Source organism: Thamnophis sirtalis, unplaced genomic scaffold (assembly GCF_051295495.1).
Source record: "Thamnophis sirtalis isolate CommonGarterSnake01/CBP01778 unplaced genomic scaffold, rThaSir2_p1.2 scaffold_11, whole genome shotgun sequence".
Taxonomy (NCBI): domain Eukaryota; kingdom Metazoa; phylum Chordata; class Lepidosauria; order Squamata; family Natricidae; genus Thamnophis; species Thamnophis sirtalis.
In genome coordinates, this window is record NW_028261391.1 from 50757529 (window position 1) to 50774218 (window position 16690).

Consider the following 16690-nt stretch of genomic DNA (forward strand, 5'->3'; position numbering starts at 1 on the left):
CAGCTTTCTTTCTCTTAATCACAGAGATGTTTTCCATTGGACTGCCTTTATCTCTGCTTCTCTCATACATCTAACCTCCCAGCAATTACTGTCCCAGAATAGAGACGTGAACAACGTTTCTTCAATTCCCCTTTCTCATTCCACATACATTTACTAGAAAGCCGCCTTCATCTCTTTGTTCATCAGATCAAAGATATGAAGTTCTCTCTATCTGGGATCACCTACATAACTCCTTCAGATTTACTTTCTATAATTATTTATCCTTTCAGCCTCAAGACCCAGGCTCAAGATTCCTGAGGCTGTAGGACTCTCCTTGGAGGTTTTCCTGGGTAAGGCGCTAGTTTTACTCCTCCCCGCATTGTAAGCTATATTACACATTTGTTTTCTGTAGCCAATGGAAAGGGGTTTAGTTACATATCCACCCATCCCCACTCTCCAACCCCATTTTTCTGTCACCAGACATTTTTTAGCAGCAAGATAATCTCCTCCTTGTTCCTTGAGATTTTGAGTTTTGGGTGCCTGGGTGAAATATGGGAAGGAGAAAGCACATATCTGAGTGAATCAGGCTCATTCATTCATTACAACATCTTTTTTCAAAGGTTTTGTAACCAGGGAATTAAGTTAGCATAACTTTATAAATGAGAATGCACAATAGCATGTAAATGATGAACCACATTTTTCTTGCCATAAAATAATGAGAGTAGGATTAAACAAAAGGGAAAAGAAAGACAATGAATTAAAATAACTACTGAGGTGCCATAGTACTGCTAAAGAATATCATACAGGATGAAAATATGTGAGTCTTCCATTAATGTATAATATCTATAATGGTAACATTTATAATTATACAAAAAAGGGACAGATGCCCTAAACTGAGATTCTAGTTTGGTCTTCTTACATACAGGAAGAGTGATCATTTAAAATCTTACTTGTCAGACCTTTTTGTACAGATTCCCCTTGGAAGTAAAAAGTAATTAAGATAGGCTGCCAGTAGTCAGACCGAATCCTAGGTTCTTCCTTCAGCCTATCTCTTAAAGCATAAAAAGGAAGATGCTTTGAAAATAATAGAGAAATTAATAAATTTTGTGCTAGCTCAAGGGGTAACTATGAAGGGATGCTCTCTCTTTTTAAGCGAATAATGTAAGCAAAACATTAATTATATAAACAGATCTATCAAAAAAAGGAAATACATGAAAACAATGGAAGGAAATCTTGAAGCACACAAAATTCCAACTAAATAAAATCATCATAGGTATATTAGTTGTTTACTAACTTTTGGCCCAAAACCAACACATGCTCAAAGTTCACTGCAGAGAGAATGGTTGGGGGAAAAATTATCTGCTCCCAGGCTACATTATCCTCAGTTTTATGAGGACTGGAATGTGGAGGATAACAGAAAATTAGCCTCTTTATGGAGATTAACAGTTGCTTTGCCCAATCAAGCAAAATGCTCCAATAAACTGCTCCTGGAAGGTATTTCACACCACTCTCCCCCGCAGTTGACCACTTAATGTTTTCATTGCTACTCACTTGTCTCCAAGTGTTTCCAGCATCAGATGAAACAAACATGCTGATATCATTTTCTGACAGCTCTGATCCAATGTTACCTGTAAAGAAAAGTACCCCAACCTGTAAAACTTAAATGTAAAACAAAACTGAAATCTTTGTGCTATTAGTAATATATATTGTGTCGAACAGTGATGACTTAAGGATGCAATTTATTATAAAACAGAAATGTACATATGTATGTATGTTTGTGTGTGTGTGTGTGTATAAAATTTCATATATATTACTTAGTTAAGCACATTGCAATTCTTGCACCAATCTTACAAAATGAGGATAGGTTCATGGCAAGACTCAATTTCATAGCCAATAGCCAGCAGCCAGCAAGAAAGGGTATCAAAAAACAAATATTTCCCACCTCTTTTGTTATGTTTTGTTAAATCAATTTTGTTATCTTCCTTGTTTTGCTGACAGAAGATGTGGCACATTGATTTGACTCAGGCCAAACTTCTTCATGGGAAAAGAAATGAGATTTGAAATAGATCTTTTTGGTTGCAACTATTACTTTGTGTCACCTTTGAACCACAAGTTGAAAATTAGAACTTTTATGTTCCACTTAAATAGCAATAAGAAATTGTAACTTTTGTTATATAGCACTGGAAGATTTCTTACCAGAGGCCACAATGATTCCTGGAGCTGTATCACGACTGGCAATATTACCAGAAGTGTAAGGATTCTCTGAAACCTTCAGGTGGAGATGAAGGGAGCAATATGGCTTGGAAGAAAACAAACAAGAAGATGCTAATCAGTACTGGAGAGAGCATAGCATAGCATAGCATAGCATAGCATTGCATAGCATAGCATAGCATAAACCTTGGGAAAGAATCCACAATCCATAACATTCAAAAGCATGAGCATCAGATGTTAGTTACAATATAGGACCACTTTCCCTTCCTCTTCACATATGTCTATGGCCTTTGTTAGTCTATTTGGTTCCAACTTCTGAAATGTACTATAATGTGATAACAGATGGATCAAAAGTAACATTTTTGTTAAAACAGATTTCTTCAACTTAGCTTTAGTTAAAATCGGGAAATCACAATTCTTTATCTTATTACTGCTTTAAGGATTTATCTACTGTGTGCATGAGAAGGAATTTGAAAAGAAGCATACTTGTGCCAACTAGTTGTTGGCAGAAAAATATTGCTTAGTTTATCAGAATACCTTTCCTTCCCATTAATTTTATCTTCACACAAACCACATATGACACTTGAAATGAGGTTTGAAGAAAATGCAAAGTTTTTGATGGGATTTTTTTTTTTAAAAAAAGACAGAAGTAGGTGAAGAAGGCTAAATAAGGAGCCTCCAGCAGAGAGAATGGAATTGAACATGAAAGTGAAGAGATGATTTACGATGAAACTGAAGTGATGGAATGCTAGCAGGAGTTTTTAGATATCTGTACTTGGATGACAGTAATATATCAAGACCAGAATTCAAATGAATGTTCTAAGTGTTAATGTTCAAGAAAATGAATGATGAAAAGGAAGTCACAAAAGCTGTGAAAATGTTAAAAATGGCAAGGCTGCTGTAAGTATAGAAACGTTACAGCATGGATATGCTGCAAATACAGACATATTACAATATGTGGTTTCTTTGTAGAGTGGTTATGTGGCTTGTTTAATGAGATAAAGACAGCATCTATGCCTAATGCTTGGAGTACGAATGTATTTTTCTCCTCTATAGGTATGTGAGGTAGTTTATAGCAAAATGTGGAAAGTGCAGTGTAGTTTTATGTCAAGCAGAGGATGTACAGACCAGATCTTTCTTCTTTAGAAGGGTATTAAGGAGTGTATGACTGTGCGAGATAAAGCTTATTGTGCATTGCTTATGATAAGTAAAGTGGCTTGAATTAGAAAATGTTTTCTATGAGCATGGAATTGAAAGTTCCTGAATGCAATTGGAATGGTATAAGATGAAAGTAAAGCCCACATTAAAATGGAATGCATAGTAAATAATTCAATTTAGAGCTAGGATTATGGTAAATCCCACTGATTGTCAAATGAATAAGGATTATTTGGGTGTCATTACACATAATTGATCAGGAAATGAATGTGCATGAAGATTTCTATGGAGGTGATACCATGTTATTGGCTGAAAAGCTGATCATTTTCAATGCATGTCAGACTACATAATGAAGTGATGAATACGGACCTAAAAATTAATAAATAAAAAAAACAAGAGATAGCTGTGTTTCAGCTTAAAAGAATAAACTGAACTTTATATCTGAATGGTGGAAAATTAGAGGAAATAGATTAATGTCATCTATTTTCAAAGCATGTTTACTAAAGATAGTGAAATTGAGAAATGTTAATGTGCAATTGATAATACAAAGATATTACCATAGATAATATATTGTCTGTTTCAAGGAATGAAAGAAACAAAGAGCAATGGAAACAGAGTAAATAATAAGTGAAATAAAACAAGGAGACACAGGTGAATATGCTGAATGAATGTAAGCTGAATAAAAAAGTGAATGACCAATATTAGCACATTAAATAGTTGAGTTATATGGAGAGATTTCAGGAGGACTGAATAGCAAAAGAAATATATGAAGATCAATTGGTTAAGAGGAAGAGGAAAAGTGAGAAAATGTAGTTGTAGGAATGAGCGCTTCCAAAACAAAAATTATAATAATAGATAATGTATAAGCTCAGTGGAAATAAAGTTAGATTGCAAAGGTAGAACAATGGGGAGTTTCAATATTATTTCTGTAAATTAGTTTTGGCTAATTTCTTATATTTTCTTATGTCATGGATTTTATTAGCTTACTATTTCTCATTACACTTCTGCAGCTTTCATAATATTGCTTTCCCCAAGATAAATATTATAATAGGTATGCATATATGAATGTAGATTGAAAGCCAGTGTGCTTTATGGCTGAGATTTGGGACTCGGACCTTAACTTTCCAATTTATTCAAACAACATAATTTCATTTTCTCAAAAGTTGTTTTGGTTTTATTAAGTGATGGCAATAAGTCAAAATTTATAGTCCATTCCACTGAAAAGCATTGAAATAAGTTCAAGAGAAGAGAAAAACTGGTGTTATGTATAATTACTGACTCTACAGCAGTAGAGATCAACTTGACTTTGCATTTGATAACTGCAGCTAGATTGTTGGTGGTGCAATATTGGAAGAAATAAGATTTGTTTACTAGTTAGGAATGGATATTGAAGATCACAAACTTAGCAGAGACGGCTAAAATAGCTGCATATCTCAAGGATAACTCAAATGAGAGATATAAACCAGACTGGGAAAAATGGACTGACTATATTCAAAATAAATATGGGTCTAGGAAATTTCAGATAGTTTATGACTAAGATCAGAAACAATACAAATTATTTATAGTAAGCCTAGCAAGGAGGAGGTAATATGAATTCAAATATGTTATTAACTTTCTACGTTTTCTCTTAAGTATATCTAAAACTATTTTTGTTAAAGATTTATACCTTGTATTGGTTCTGGGAAGTCAGGGTGGGGGAAGGTTTGGGGGGAGGGGGGGAGGGAGTGGAGTTTACTAAGCTGGAGGAGGAATGTTGGATGATTGTACATGTATACTGTTATTTTTTTCTTTTTTAAGTATATTGAAATGGAATTATAAATACCATCAACACAAAAGGGATTTTGCTCAGATGCCGAAACACATTAAGTGAATGAGAGGAAGAGTGGGAAGTAGAGGAGAGAAGAAAGATAGGAAGAGAGGGATAGGAGGGAGGGTGAAGGGGGAAGATGAGGTGCATAAGGAGGTGTGGTAAAGGGAGAGAAGAGAAGGAGAAAGGAAGGGGAAGTAGAGTAGAAAATGATGGAGGGAAGTCAGGATATAGAAGAGTTGGAAGTAGAGGAGAGCAGAAGATAGGAAGAGAGGGATAGGAGAGAGGGTGAAGGGGGAAGATGAGGTGTATAAAGAGGAGTGGTAAGGGGAGAGAGTAGAAAGAGAAAGGAAGAGGAAATAGAGTAGTATGGAAGCGGAAATACACCAACGAAAGGAAGAGTGGGAAGCAGAAGGGAGAAGAAAAGTGGGAAGGGAAGGATAGGAGAGAGGGTAAGCGGGGAAGATGAGGAGGTTGAGGATAAGGAGGAGTGGAATGTAGAGAGAGAAGAAGGAGAAAGGAAGGGGAAATAGAGTAGGAAAGGAAGAGGGAGGGAAGATAGGAAATAAGAGAGAGGTAGAAGAAAGAGGTGTAGGGAGAGTAGAAGAGCTAATAATGGGTGTTAATCTTTTTGGGGCATTGAGGACAAGAGGAACTGATGTAATTACTATTTAATACTATATGATATTGGCTATGTATAGTATACATGTGATTGTATGTTATGAAATTGAAATAAAAATATGTTAAAAAAAAAAAAAAGGAAAGGCCATTAATTAGACCAAGGGTAATTATTCAATTCCAGAACTGGAATTAAATTAAATAAATACACTTTAATATTCATAGAAATCATTCCTTGACCATAGCTACTTTTTCTGGAATCATATTTTGTTACTTCTGCCAAAATTAGGCAACATTGAATGTGTTTATATTATTACATTAAGTATATACATCAGATACATACATGCTTATTCTTTATATGACGTAAATATTAAGCCTGATTTATAGCATTTCATTGAAACTCCTCAAGTTAAAGCATTAGCTACCCAATCCAAGGGTAACTCCTGGGAATTACATAATTGTCCAAGTTCTCTAACATTTACAGTATTTATCAGAAAAAACGTTTTCCCCATTATTTTATTCATTTTTATTTTTATAAATTGACCACAAGGCAGTGGTGGGTTACAGCTGGTACGCCTCGGTACATCTGTATTGGTGCCTGCTAGCAGCACCAGGTACCGTTCCGTTATGGTGCTCCAGAGGGCCCACCTACCCGCCCGCCCTCTTTACCTGTATTTGACCCAGCTGGGCCATTTGTGCATGCGCATGGAGTGTACAGTGCCTGTGCAATGCTCCGAGCATCTGGAGCGTTGCGGGTGGTGGGTGCGCATGTGCACACAGCGTGCATGCACGTAGTGGACACCCTGCCCCATCACAGCGTACCAGTTGCGATTGGATCTGGAACCCACCACTGCCACAAGGGTAGTGTATTAATTCTCTTTCTCTCTTTTACACATACGTATTCTATGGATTTAAAAGAGGTGGACTACAACAATAAAAAGAAAACAAAGACAGGTCCATTTTCCAGTAAGTATTTTTTATGGCTCACAAGATTCAGAAAAATCTTTCTATAGAAGAGGGAATGGTCTTGGAATTTGAGAGCCAGCCAGGAAAAGGGAGGAAGTTGAGAATAACTTTTCCAAGGTTGACATATCTCTTCCAAGTTCATCCTCACTAATATACTATCTCACATTAAACCATTTGTTCAGGACCTGTATTGTTGTGACCTCTTTAAAGGAAAGGGTCAAGGTATATCTGTCACTCTTTCCAAGGGAAAACTTGCCTGAACACATTACCTATGAGAAGTGCTGTGATCAGGTCCATTTACCATTCATTTGACAGGAGAGAGTTAAGAAACTGATAACAAAATAATGTTAATAAGAGCCAAGGTGGCGCAGTGGTTAAATGCAGCACTGCAGGCTACTGCTAGATCAGCAGTTCAGCGGTTCAAATCTCACAGGCTCAGGGTTGACTCAGCCTTCCATCCTTCCAAGGTGGGTAAAATGAGGACCCAGATTGTTGGGGGCAATATGCTGACTCTCTGTAAACCGCTTAGAGAGGCCTGAAAGGCCTATGAAGCGGTATATAAGTCTACTGCTATTGCTATTGCTATTGTTTATTTGTATGTCTTTGAGAGAATAAAATGTATCTTCATTAGAGTGTATCTGAGTGAATAGTTTGTGGTGGAAATTAAAAGATGGACTTCCCATTTTTTAATTCCTTTTTAGAAGGGATCCTACCCATGATATTGAAAGAAATTCAAATAGTGTGATTGGCAGTCAATATTTTTGTTATGATATATGAATATAAAAATAATACGTTAGGCAAGTAAATTACTTTTCCTTAAACACACTTTTCAAGTTAAAAATAAACTGCCAGCTTTACGTTTCTGTTAATTTGTGCATTAAAAAGGTAATAAACCACTGGGCATCAAGGATACTTAGAAGAAAGCAACATCCTAACAGAAATGTTCTTACACCCCTTGTTTAACTCAAGAATGTTATTGTATTCACCACTATTACTTTACTAACTGTGAATTAACATGCATATGCCATAACAATTTCTAGGACCTGCTATATTGATTAAATTTATATTGTAATTTGCATAATACCATAAATCACCTCTTCCATCCTTTTATCTTATTGCTCTGATACAAAAATAAAACAAATTCTGTTTTGATATAATTGCACTGTCTAAATAAAATAGCAACTATTTTAAAAAAGAAACAAATCATAATCCAGAAAACAAACTCTATACAAGTAGTCCTTGACTTATGACCATAATTGAGTCCAAAATTTCTGATGCTAAATGAAACATTTGTTAAGTGACTTTTGCTCATTTTATGACCTTTCTTGTCATAGCTGTTAAGTGAATCCTGCAGTTATTAAGAAGTTAGTACTATGATTGTGAATTGACTTCCCCATTGTTAAGTGAATCTGGTTTTCCCATTGACTTTTTAAGGCCACAAAAGATGATCACGTGACTCTGGGAAACTGCAACTGTCATAAATATGAGACAGTTGCCAAGCATCCTAATTCTGATCACATGATCATGGAGATATTGCAATGGTAGTAAGTGGGAAAACATTGATAAGTCACATTTTTCAGTTTCATTGTAATTTTAAATGGTCATTAAATGAACTGTTGTAAGTCAGGACTACCTGTATAACAATAAAAGACCCTTAAAAACCCCTAGCACAATTCTGCCCTAAAGACTGAGAAAGCAGCTAAAATTTTAATTACTTTCTGAATGTCACTGAGGTGGTATCCAAATGGATTCCTGCAGGGATGCTGTTCCAGAGAGCAGGAATTGTAACAGAGAAAGCATATTTCCTGGATTCCAACAAATAATGCTATTTTATGAAGGGGACAATTTATACTGATAATGCTATCTGCACTTAGTTCCATGGTTAACCACAAAAAATTAATATAAGCAAGTCCATTTGCTTAGACAAACAGCTCATTTCTTGCACCCTTCTTGACCTGACTCCTAATGGCTAGTGTGTCTTGTTCAAAAGATTCAGTTGGACAAAGTGTTCAAGAATAGATATTTCTTTTTCAGTTAAAATAAAAATAACTCCATTTCCTTCTATAATATGTATAATAAGAAAGGTTTTTTTTCCTTTCCACATGCTTAAATTGTCACTTACTATGGGAGGAGGCAGTGATCTGGTTCAAGAATATACATGTCATGAAAAGAAAAATAAGTTCATTTTCATCTCACAAATTTTAAAAAAATGCCTTAAAAAAAATCTATGAAAACATTGTGGGGAAAGAGGCTATGTTACTGTATAATAAGAAGAGGGTATTCCCCTCCCTCATGCCCATAAACTTTCACTTACTAGCAGGCAACGAACTGGGTTCCCTCTCAGATCTGTGTCCGGGGCCTGCAGCAAATGCCAGTCTCTGCCTTTGTTGTAGGTGATGAAAGTTTTTACTTGGTTGTCAATCTTCTTGTTAGCCAAGAACATACCCTTTATCCCTGCTACCTAGGAGAAATTGACATGGCTGAAAAACAAGATAAATTTGACACAAATTGTGTGTGCATTTGGTACCTGTCAAATCTAGCTTTAGAAATAGCATACAGAATGAATATGTAGCAGGCTCGGAGGTGAAAATTGCATCAAAAGATTTCTTACTTACCAGAGGTTGGGGGAAAAAAAATAAGATGGAAACTACTGTGTTTTCAGACAGGTTAGAAGAAGATGTTGCAGGGTTGAATATAAAAAACAAAATGTAGATTTTGATGAGGTGACTGGGACAAAAGCAGTCACAATCATCTGAGTTTTATTTAAGCTTGTAGATGGTAAAAAAAAGCTGTGTGTTTCATTGAATATAAATTCTACACCTTCATATAAATCATGTTCACCTGTGTTTGGGTAGACAGGGTTATCTGTGTGTGTATCTTTCTGTTTGTTTGTGTGTGTGTGTATTTCTATGTGTGCATTTAGGAACTCTTTGGGAGAAGGGAAATCATCAGCTCCTTTGAAGGAGACAATATTGTGCACTTTCCAGAGAAGCCATTTCTTGATCTGGTTTTATTATACAACACTAATTCTGATCTTATTTAAAAGCTTGGAAGGTATAATTACATATCTCATCTGTTTGTTTTTCATTTGTGGCTTAGGCCACAATGGGCAATGGGTGGAAGCCAGATTGTTATTTTGATGGATCACCTTTTTCAGACCCATGAGGTAGAGAGATCAGCTATCTTGATCCTATTAGACCTCTCAGAGGTATTTGATACTATCAGTGGCATTGTTCTGGGCCACTTGGAGGGTTGCAGGTAGAGATGGCACTATTTTCTAATGACTTCACTCCATTATGGAAGGATGGATATGGATTATGAATTGGGGTTGCTGTACAAGGAGTCAATCCTAGTGGAAACACTGGCTTCATATCTGCTGTTATTTAGCTCCAAATACAATTCAAAGTACAAATTAAAACTAAACAATTTTATATGGTTGTCCAGTTTGACTAATTGTAGCTGTTTATGGAATAGGGAGCCCTGAAGACTAAAAGTCATAACTCATCATCTTGAGATTGGATTACTGCAATTCTTCTGTTTCTTTTGAAGATGAATTGGAAACTGAAGTTGATACAATTTATTTGCTTGAACTTGATAGTTCTTACATATGCTTTCAGTCATATATTATTAATTCTGGAGATGCTACATGATTCCAAATACAATTCAAAGTGAAAATTCAATCTAAACACTTTTATATGGTTCCTGGTTATTTTTATGATCACCTCCTTTTGGCTAATTTGCCTGAATTATGTCCCACATCAATTGTATGTCCCAACACTTACTCCAAAAGGCAAGGGAAAAAGGTCTTTACTGTGGCTACCCTATTCCTAAAGAATTGTCTCTCTCCTTGAGTCAAGGCTGCCCTAATTTGTTATTTTTCAAAAGGCAGTGAAGACAACTGAAAAAGAAAATGTTGTTTCAACATTTAAACTGCTCGCTTGCTCAATTTGTAAATTTTAAGGTAAGAAAGCTTTATAGTTTGCTTTTTACTCATTTTGATGCTAATTTACTTTTAACCAGTTTTTACAGACTTGTTTTTAAGGTTTGATGGTGCATATTGTTTGTTTTATTATGTAAATTTATTGTGTAAATTTATTTATGTAACATAATTTTCACCAAATTGAAAGACCCGGTAGAGGAAAAACCCCAGTAGAATCTTTCTGCATTTATTGTTTTGCTTAATAGATTCTACTAACTCTTTCTTCATAAATTTGTCTGATTCTTCCTTAAAACAAGTGTATATAAGGAAACATAGCCAGGGCCACTCTTTCCTCTTATTATATCTTATTTTATCATGAATTGTCAAACTATCATCAAGTCTTATATAGTAATTCTAATTAATGTAATGAAACAGAAGCAAATGACACATTTTTTTCCCTTCAGAAATGATACCGAACGATTGATTATAATCTTTTACAATCTGATATTTTCCTCTTATGTTGGATTGATATTTCCATAATTCCAAAGGAAGCCCAGAAGGTACAGGTTAAAGGAAATAGTCCACAAAATGTTGATATAATTCATTTATTTGAGAATAAAAGTAGAACGGATAAGGGAGAAGATATGAAAAATAACTTTCATTCATCAAAAAAGCTGGACTTTGTCTATGTGCTAAAAATCAATATTCCAATATCTCTAGTTTCTCTTAAGATCAAATAAATCTTTTGGGTTTTTTGCCCAATTTTTACAGCAGCATGAGATTCTGCCTTTGGATAAATTGCTGTTTCTGCAAGAGAGTAAGTGGGGTGGAGAGACTCCTTCTGTCTTTCAGCAGGCAATTTTTGGTTATGACATCCTATACTGCTTCCTTGGCATGGTCAACAACCTCAAAGATATTTTTTCTTCATAGCCATTGTTGTTTTACTATTATTCAACAGCTGGGTATTGTAGTTCTAGAAAATATTACCAGTGTTTAAAGTTATATTGTTGAAGTCTAGCTTTAGGAAGGTGAAAGGAAATAGAAAATGTGAACATCTAGGAAAGACAGAGAAGTACAAAGGTTTCTGCTTGATCTAAATTTTTGATAGGATACCAAGCAGTTTTAATTAGCATTTGGCACCATTATTGTTTTTTTGGGTTGCAGATAAGTGATAAAAGCATACACATACTTTTCCATGTTAAATGGATTGAAATTTATAAATTTAAATTTGCATCTTTATTTCAGATAATAGTTGCATATAAAGAAATTCACATTTGCTGAAATATAATATGCATGTTTACTGTATGCTTCTCCTATAAAATTCCTTGATTTTATATCTGCATGTACATAGTAAACAAAAAATAATAATTCTGTGGGTATAAAGAAAAGAGGAATGCAGTAATATCTACAGTAAATAAGCAATGCAAGGAATCAAGAATTTGAGTTGCAGAAAAAAATGGTGTATATATACATATGCATATATACAAACATACACACACGAATGAAAATTATAGAAATCAAGAGAATATTTTTTCACAAAAATTGACCTAGTAAAAGACTAAGAAGGCAGGGAACAAAGAAGGTCATAAATATGTGGTAAAACTACAAAAAAAAACCTGAATCACTGATCCACACAAAGGATAATGATCAATGTAGAACAGTAACTTTTAGCAAATAAAGTTAAATGTGCCTCAGAAAGTATTATCAATAACAATGCTCATTCAGTAGACAAAATACAAGCAGAACTGCTTAAAATCTTGCAAGTTGATGATCTTAAAATACTGTTTGCAGTTTGTAGGCAAATATGGAAAACACAGCAGTAGCTGCAGGACTGAAAAAGGTCAATCTATATTCCAATCTAAAAAAAATTGTCGCGGTAAAGAATAATCCAACCACCAAATAATTGCACGTAATTATCATCCTTGTAAAATAATGCTCAAAATGTTGCAACCCAGACTTCAGCAGCATATGGAATAAAAACTATCAAAGGTGCAACCTGGTTTCAGAAGCGGGTCCAGGATTACATTTCAACCACCTTATGGATAATGGAAAAGCCAAGAGAGTTTTTGCCTTAAGGCAAATATTAAGTTTTCTGACTGCATGAACAAATTGTGAACAGCCTTCAAAAATTTTGGTGTGCTGAACATCTGAATTGCAAATTGAAGAAACCCTATGTTGATCAAGAAGTAACAGTTAGAATGGAATATAGGACAGCTAAGTGTCTCAAAGAGGAAATAGGAATGCAGTAAGAATTAAATACTGTCACATGTTCTATTTAAGTTTATACAGAACTTATCATAAAAATGTTGAAGTAAAAATATGATTTGTAAAAAATACAATAATCTGAGATAGTCTGATGATACCCTTAGGTAGGGAAGATTTAAGTAATCTTGTGTTGAAGCTAAAAGACAAAAGTATAAAACTATAAATAGGTGAAGAAACAGTAAAAGTAATAACAAACATTCTTTCCTTGGTTACAAAATCTATAGAGATAGTGACTGAACATGAATTAAGGAAACTTGGGCAAAAAAACTGTGACAAATCTAAGCAAAATAATACCATTTCCAAGAAAGATGCAGATTATTAATTGAAGGGCGTTCTTGTTCATCAAATGGCTGTAAAATTTGCATCATTTAAAAAATTGAATAAAGAAAATTAGTGCCTCTAATTGTCATGCTGGATAAAATTATTCTGAGTACCTTGATTAGTAGGAGGAACATGTCATTCAGTAACAGATTTAAAAAAGCAGGTCAGGAAAGTACTGATAGTGAAGTATTTTGTATACATAAAGATGAAGCAATATTAAGACTTTGGAGAAAGTCTTGCGTCTTTGCAAAAAATGATGGTAATAAAAAAAAAGAGAGATCAACAGGACCTCTGAAGCCTAGGTACCATTATTGATATCATGAGCATGAAAAGAACTCATTTACCAAAAGACAGTTCTGGAGTATGATTGTCCATCACATCACAAAGAGTTGGAAGTGACTAAATGATTGAGCAATAATAATGATTAAACATTATGAGTGAAGAACAGATTCATGAGTATTTTGAATATAGCCCATACATATTTTGGTGCAAAAATATGCACCGGCTCCTCTGAGTGCAGCCCATTCCCCTTCCCAAGAAGACCGTTTTCTTTTTAAAAATACCTCTGCAGATGATTTTGAAAATCTGCAAGGTTGCTTTGGGAGGGGTAAGACAGGCAGCATTCTCCCCACCCCATCCTGGTTGCCTGCAGCCTCGGAGCCTTCCGCAACTTGCACAGTAAAGGCAATTAAGAACTTCTCTTGATCGTGAGATTTTCTTTACTGTGCAAAGGCTTACTTTAAGGCTGCAGGCTCCGAGGCTGCAGGCACCCAGGGAGGGGGGCAGGGGGAAATGTTGCCCATCTGTCCCCTTCCAAAGCAACCTTGCAGGTTTTCAAGATCATCCAGAGGCATTTTTTTTAAAGAAAATCCTGAAAAGCCACAAGATTTGGAGAGATGGGCAGCTGGTCTTTTTTTTGGGGGGGGGGAATCCCTAGAACCAGGAACGCAACCCGCCGGCTCCTCTGAGTGCAGCCATTCCCCCTCCCAAGAACACCATTTTCTTTTTAAAAACGCCTCTGCAGACGATCTTGAAAACCTGTGAGGTTGCTTTGGGAGGGGGAAGACAGGCAGCATTCCCCCCACCCCATCCTGGTTGCCTGCAGCCTCGGAGCCTTCTGCAACTTGCACAGTAAAGGCAATTAAGAACTTCTCTCGCTCGTGAGATTTTCTTTACCGTGCAAAGGCTTGCTTTAAGGCTGCAGGCTCTGAGGCTGCAGGCACCCAGGGAGGGGGGCAGGGGAAAATGCTGCCCATCTGTCCCCTTCCAAAGCAACCTTGCAGGTTTTCAAGATCATCCGGAGAGGCATTTTTTAAAAAGAAAAACCTTGCAGGCACCCAGCAACAGGGGCCAGGAGTGGTATCGGCGTTCCCAGAGGTTAATTACTTCCGGGTTCACTGACCATCCAGTTCGCGCAAACCAGGGCGATCCGGGAGGAACCCACCCCTGCAGTATACCCAGCAGTGGTGGGTTTCAAATTTTTTTACAACCTCTTCTGTAGGTGTGGCCTGCTTTGTGGGAGTGGCTTGCCGGCCATGTGACTGGGTGAGAGTGGCTTGCCAGCCCTGTGACCGAGTGGGAGTGGTTTGGCAGTCATGCAACTGGGTGGGTGTGGCCAAATTGTAAAATGTGGTGAAACTCACTTAACAACACTCTTGCTTAGCAACCAAAATGTTGGCTCAGACCCTTGCACCCCTAAACCTTTAGAAAAAAAAAACCCAGGGTTGTTCAAACTTGACAGCTTTAAGACTTGTGGACTTCAACTCCCAGAATTCCTCCTCCAGTCATGTTGGCTTAGAAACTCTGGCATTGAAGTGTGCAAGTCTTAAAGCTGTCAAGTTACAAGACCCTTGCACACCTAACCCTTTAGAAAAAAAACCCCATGGGTGTTCAAACTTGACAGCTTTAAGACTTTAAGGTTTAGATAGGACTCTTAGAAGTGGGTGGGGTGATTGGTGAGCCAGCCAATCAGTGAGCGGTGGGTGGGGCAAGAGTGGTGTGGACGGGGGGGGGATGCTGGAACCGGTTCTAAATGGCACCGTAGTTTTGTGGAACCTCTTCTATAGAAGAGGTTAGAACTGGCAGGAATCCACCCCTGATACCCAGCCACATCTGTAACAAACATCCTCACACACTTGTCTGGTATGTTTCAAAATGATTAAAAAGCAGCATCCCTACCCATGTGTGCCTCACTTGTGAAAATGACAGAATAAATTTAATGGAATGGCTCATTATAAATCACAATATTCATTCAAATATTCAACAGATAGTCAAGAAGAACAAAATGTAAAGAATTAAATAAATAAACCACCCATGTAGTCTTTTATAACTCTTACACATATATTTATTTCCTATCTCTTCCTACTTTATCAACTGATTATTTTTCTCCTGTTCTTTGTCTTCATTTATTCTTAAATGCTCATCATTCATAGCAATCCTAGCAATTGGCCAGAGCAATCAGAGTGAAGGAAATGGTTTCTGCCAAGTTCAATGTCAGCCAATATTCCTTCTATCTAGGCAATCAACAGATGCAACATGACTAGTCCGATCACATCAATTTCAATCCAGACTGCTATGAATGTCAGCTTAATAAAACAGAGGCTTTTTTCGATCTTTTCTTCTCCCTCCCTCTCCCTCTGAGCTATAGGACATCTTTACATAATGCAGCGGAACCACTCCTTAATCTGATGGTAATAGAAGACAACAGGTTTTCAACAACTTGCCAAAGTGCATGGGGGATTAATATATTGTTGTGAAAGAAATTTTCCTCACTGTAATCAAGAAATACCCTGCTTATTCACCCATACTTGTCTGCTTTTAAACACTGACCTTTAAGGCTTTCTGCAGGTTTACCAAGTGCTTACTATTTATAGATGCTCAAAATAGGATGTCAAGACAATCAGTCAACCAAAATTTCTTTAATGTTCACCAAAGTATGGAAGAGAGATAGTGACCTTATCTTCTCAAATACTAGGTTGGTGGGGAAAATACAGTGATAGTCTTTATTGTGTATGTAGGTGAATTCAAGTACGGCTTTTCTTTGAAAAAATTCTGGGTGAGAATAGTTCAGTGTCTGAACTATGAAACATGGTCCCTTGCTCAGTTAGATCCATGCCAGTATCTCATGCAGATGTGAGAAGAGAATCCGTGTAACACTTAAGTAATAAGGTAGGTGGTAACTGTTTGCTTGTGTGTGCCTATGAATATGCACATACATTTCTGACCCACCACTGTGTTGCTTTCAACACATGAAAGCATTGCCCACTTCTGTTTTAGGTGAAGAAATTTCATAACTGTGTAGAAATCACTTCATGCAAATCTACATATTTAAGAGCTGCCCATATTCGGCAGTTAAATGCAACTGATCGGAATGTGCTTTTGTCCTGTCTTAGAGGTGAAGGTAGAGGTGACTGCTGATGAAACCAAGTTATCTATAGATGTACAAATCA

At 36.4% G+C, this 16690-nt stretch overlaps 1 protein-coding gene across 1 annotated transcript in view; it reads right to left on the reverse strand.

Moving 5' to 3' along the window:
- Nucleotides 1–16690, reverse strand: part of LOC148043642 (VPS10 domain-containing receptor SorCS1-like) — a 596751-nt gene that overhangs the window by 90447 nt on the left and 489614 nt on the right. The window contains exons 10-12 of the mRNA XM_087726087.1: nt 9051–9197; nt 2176–2278; nt 1531–1607 (exon numbers count right to left, since the gene is read on the reverse strand). Of these exons, the coding sequence (XP_087582213.1) occupies nt 1531–1607; nt 2176–2278; nt 9051–9197 (327 nt within the window). The remainder of the gene's footprint in view (nt 1–1530; nt 1608–2175; nt 2279–9050; nt 9198–16690) is intronic.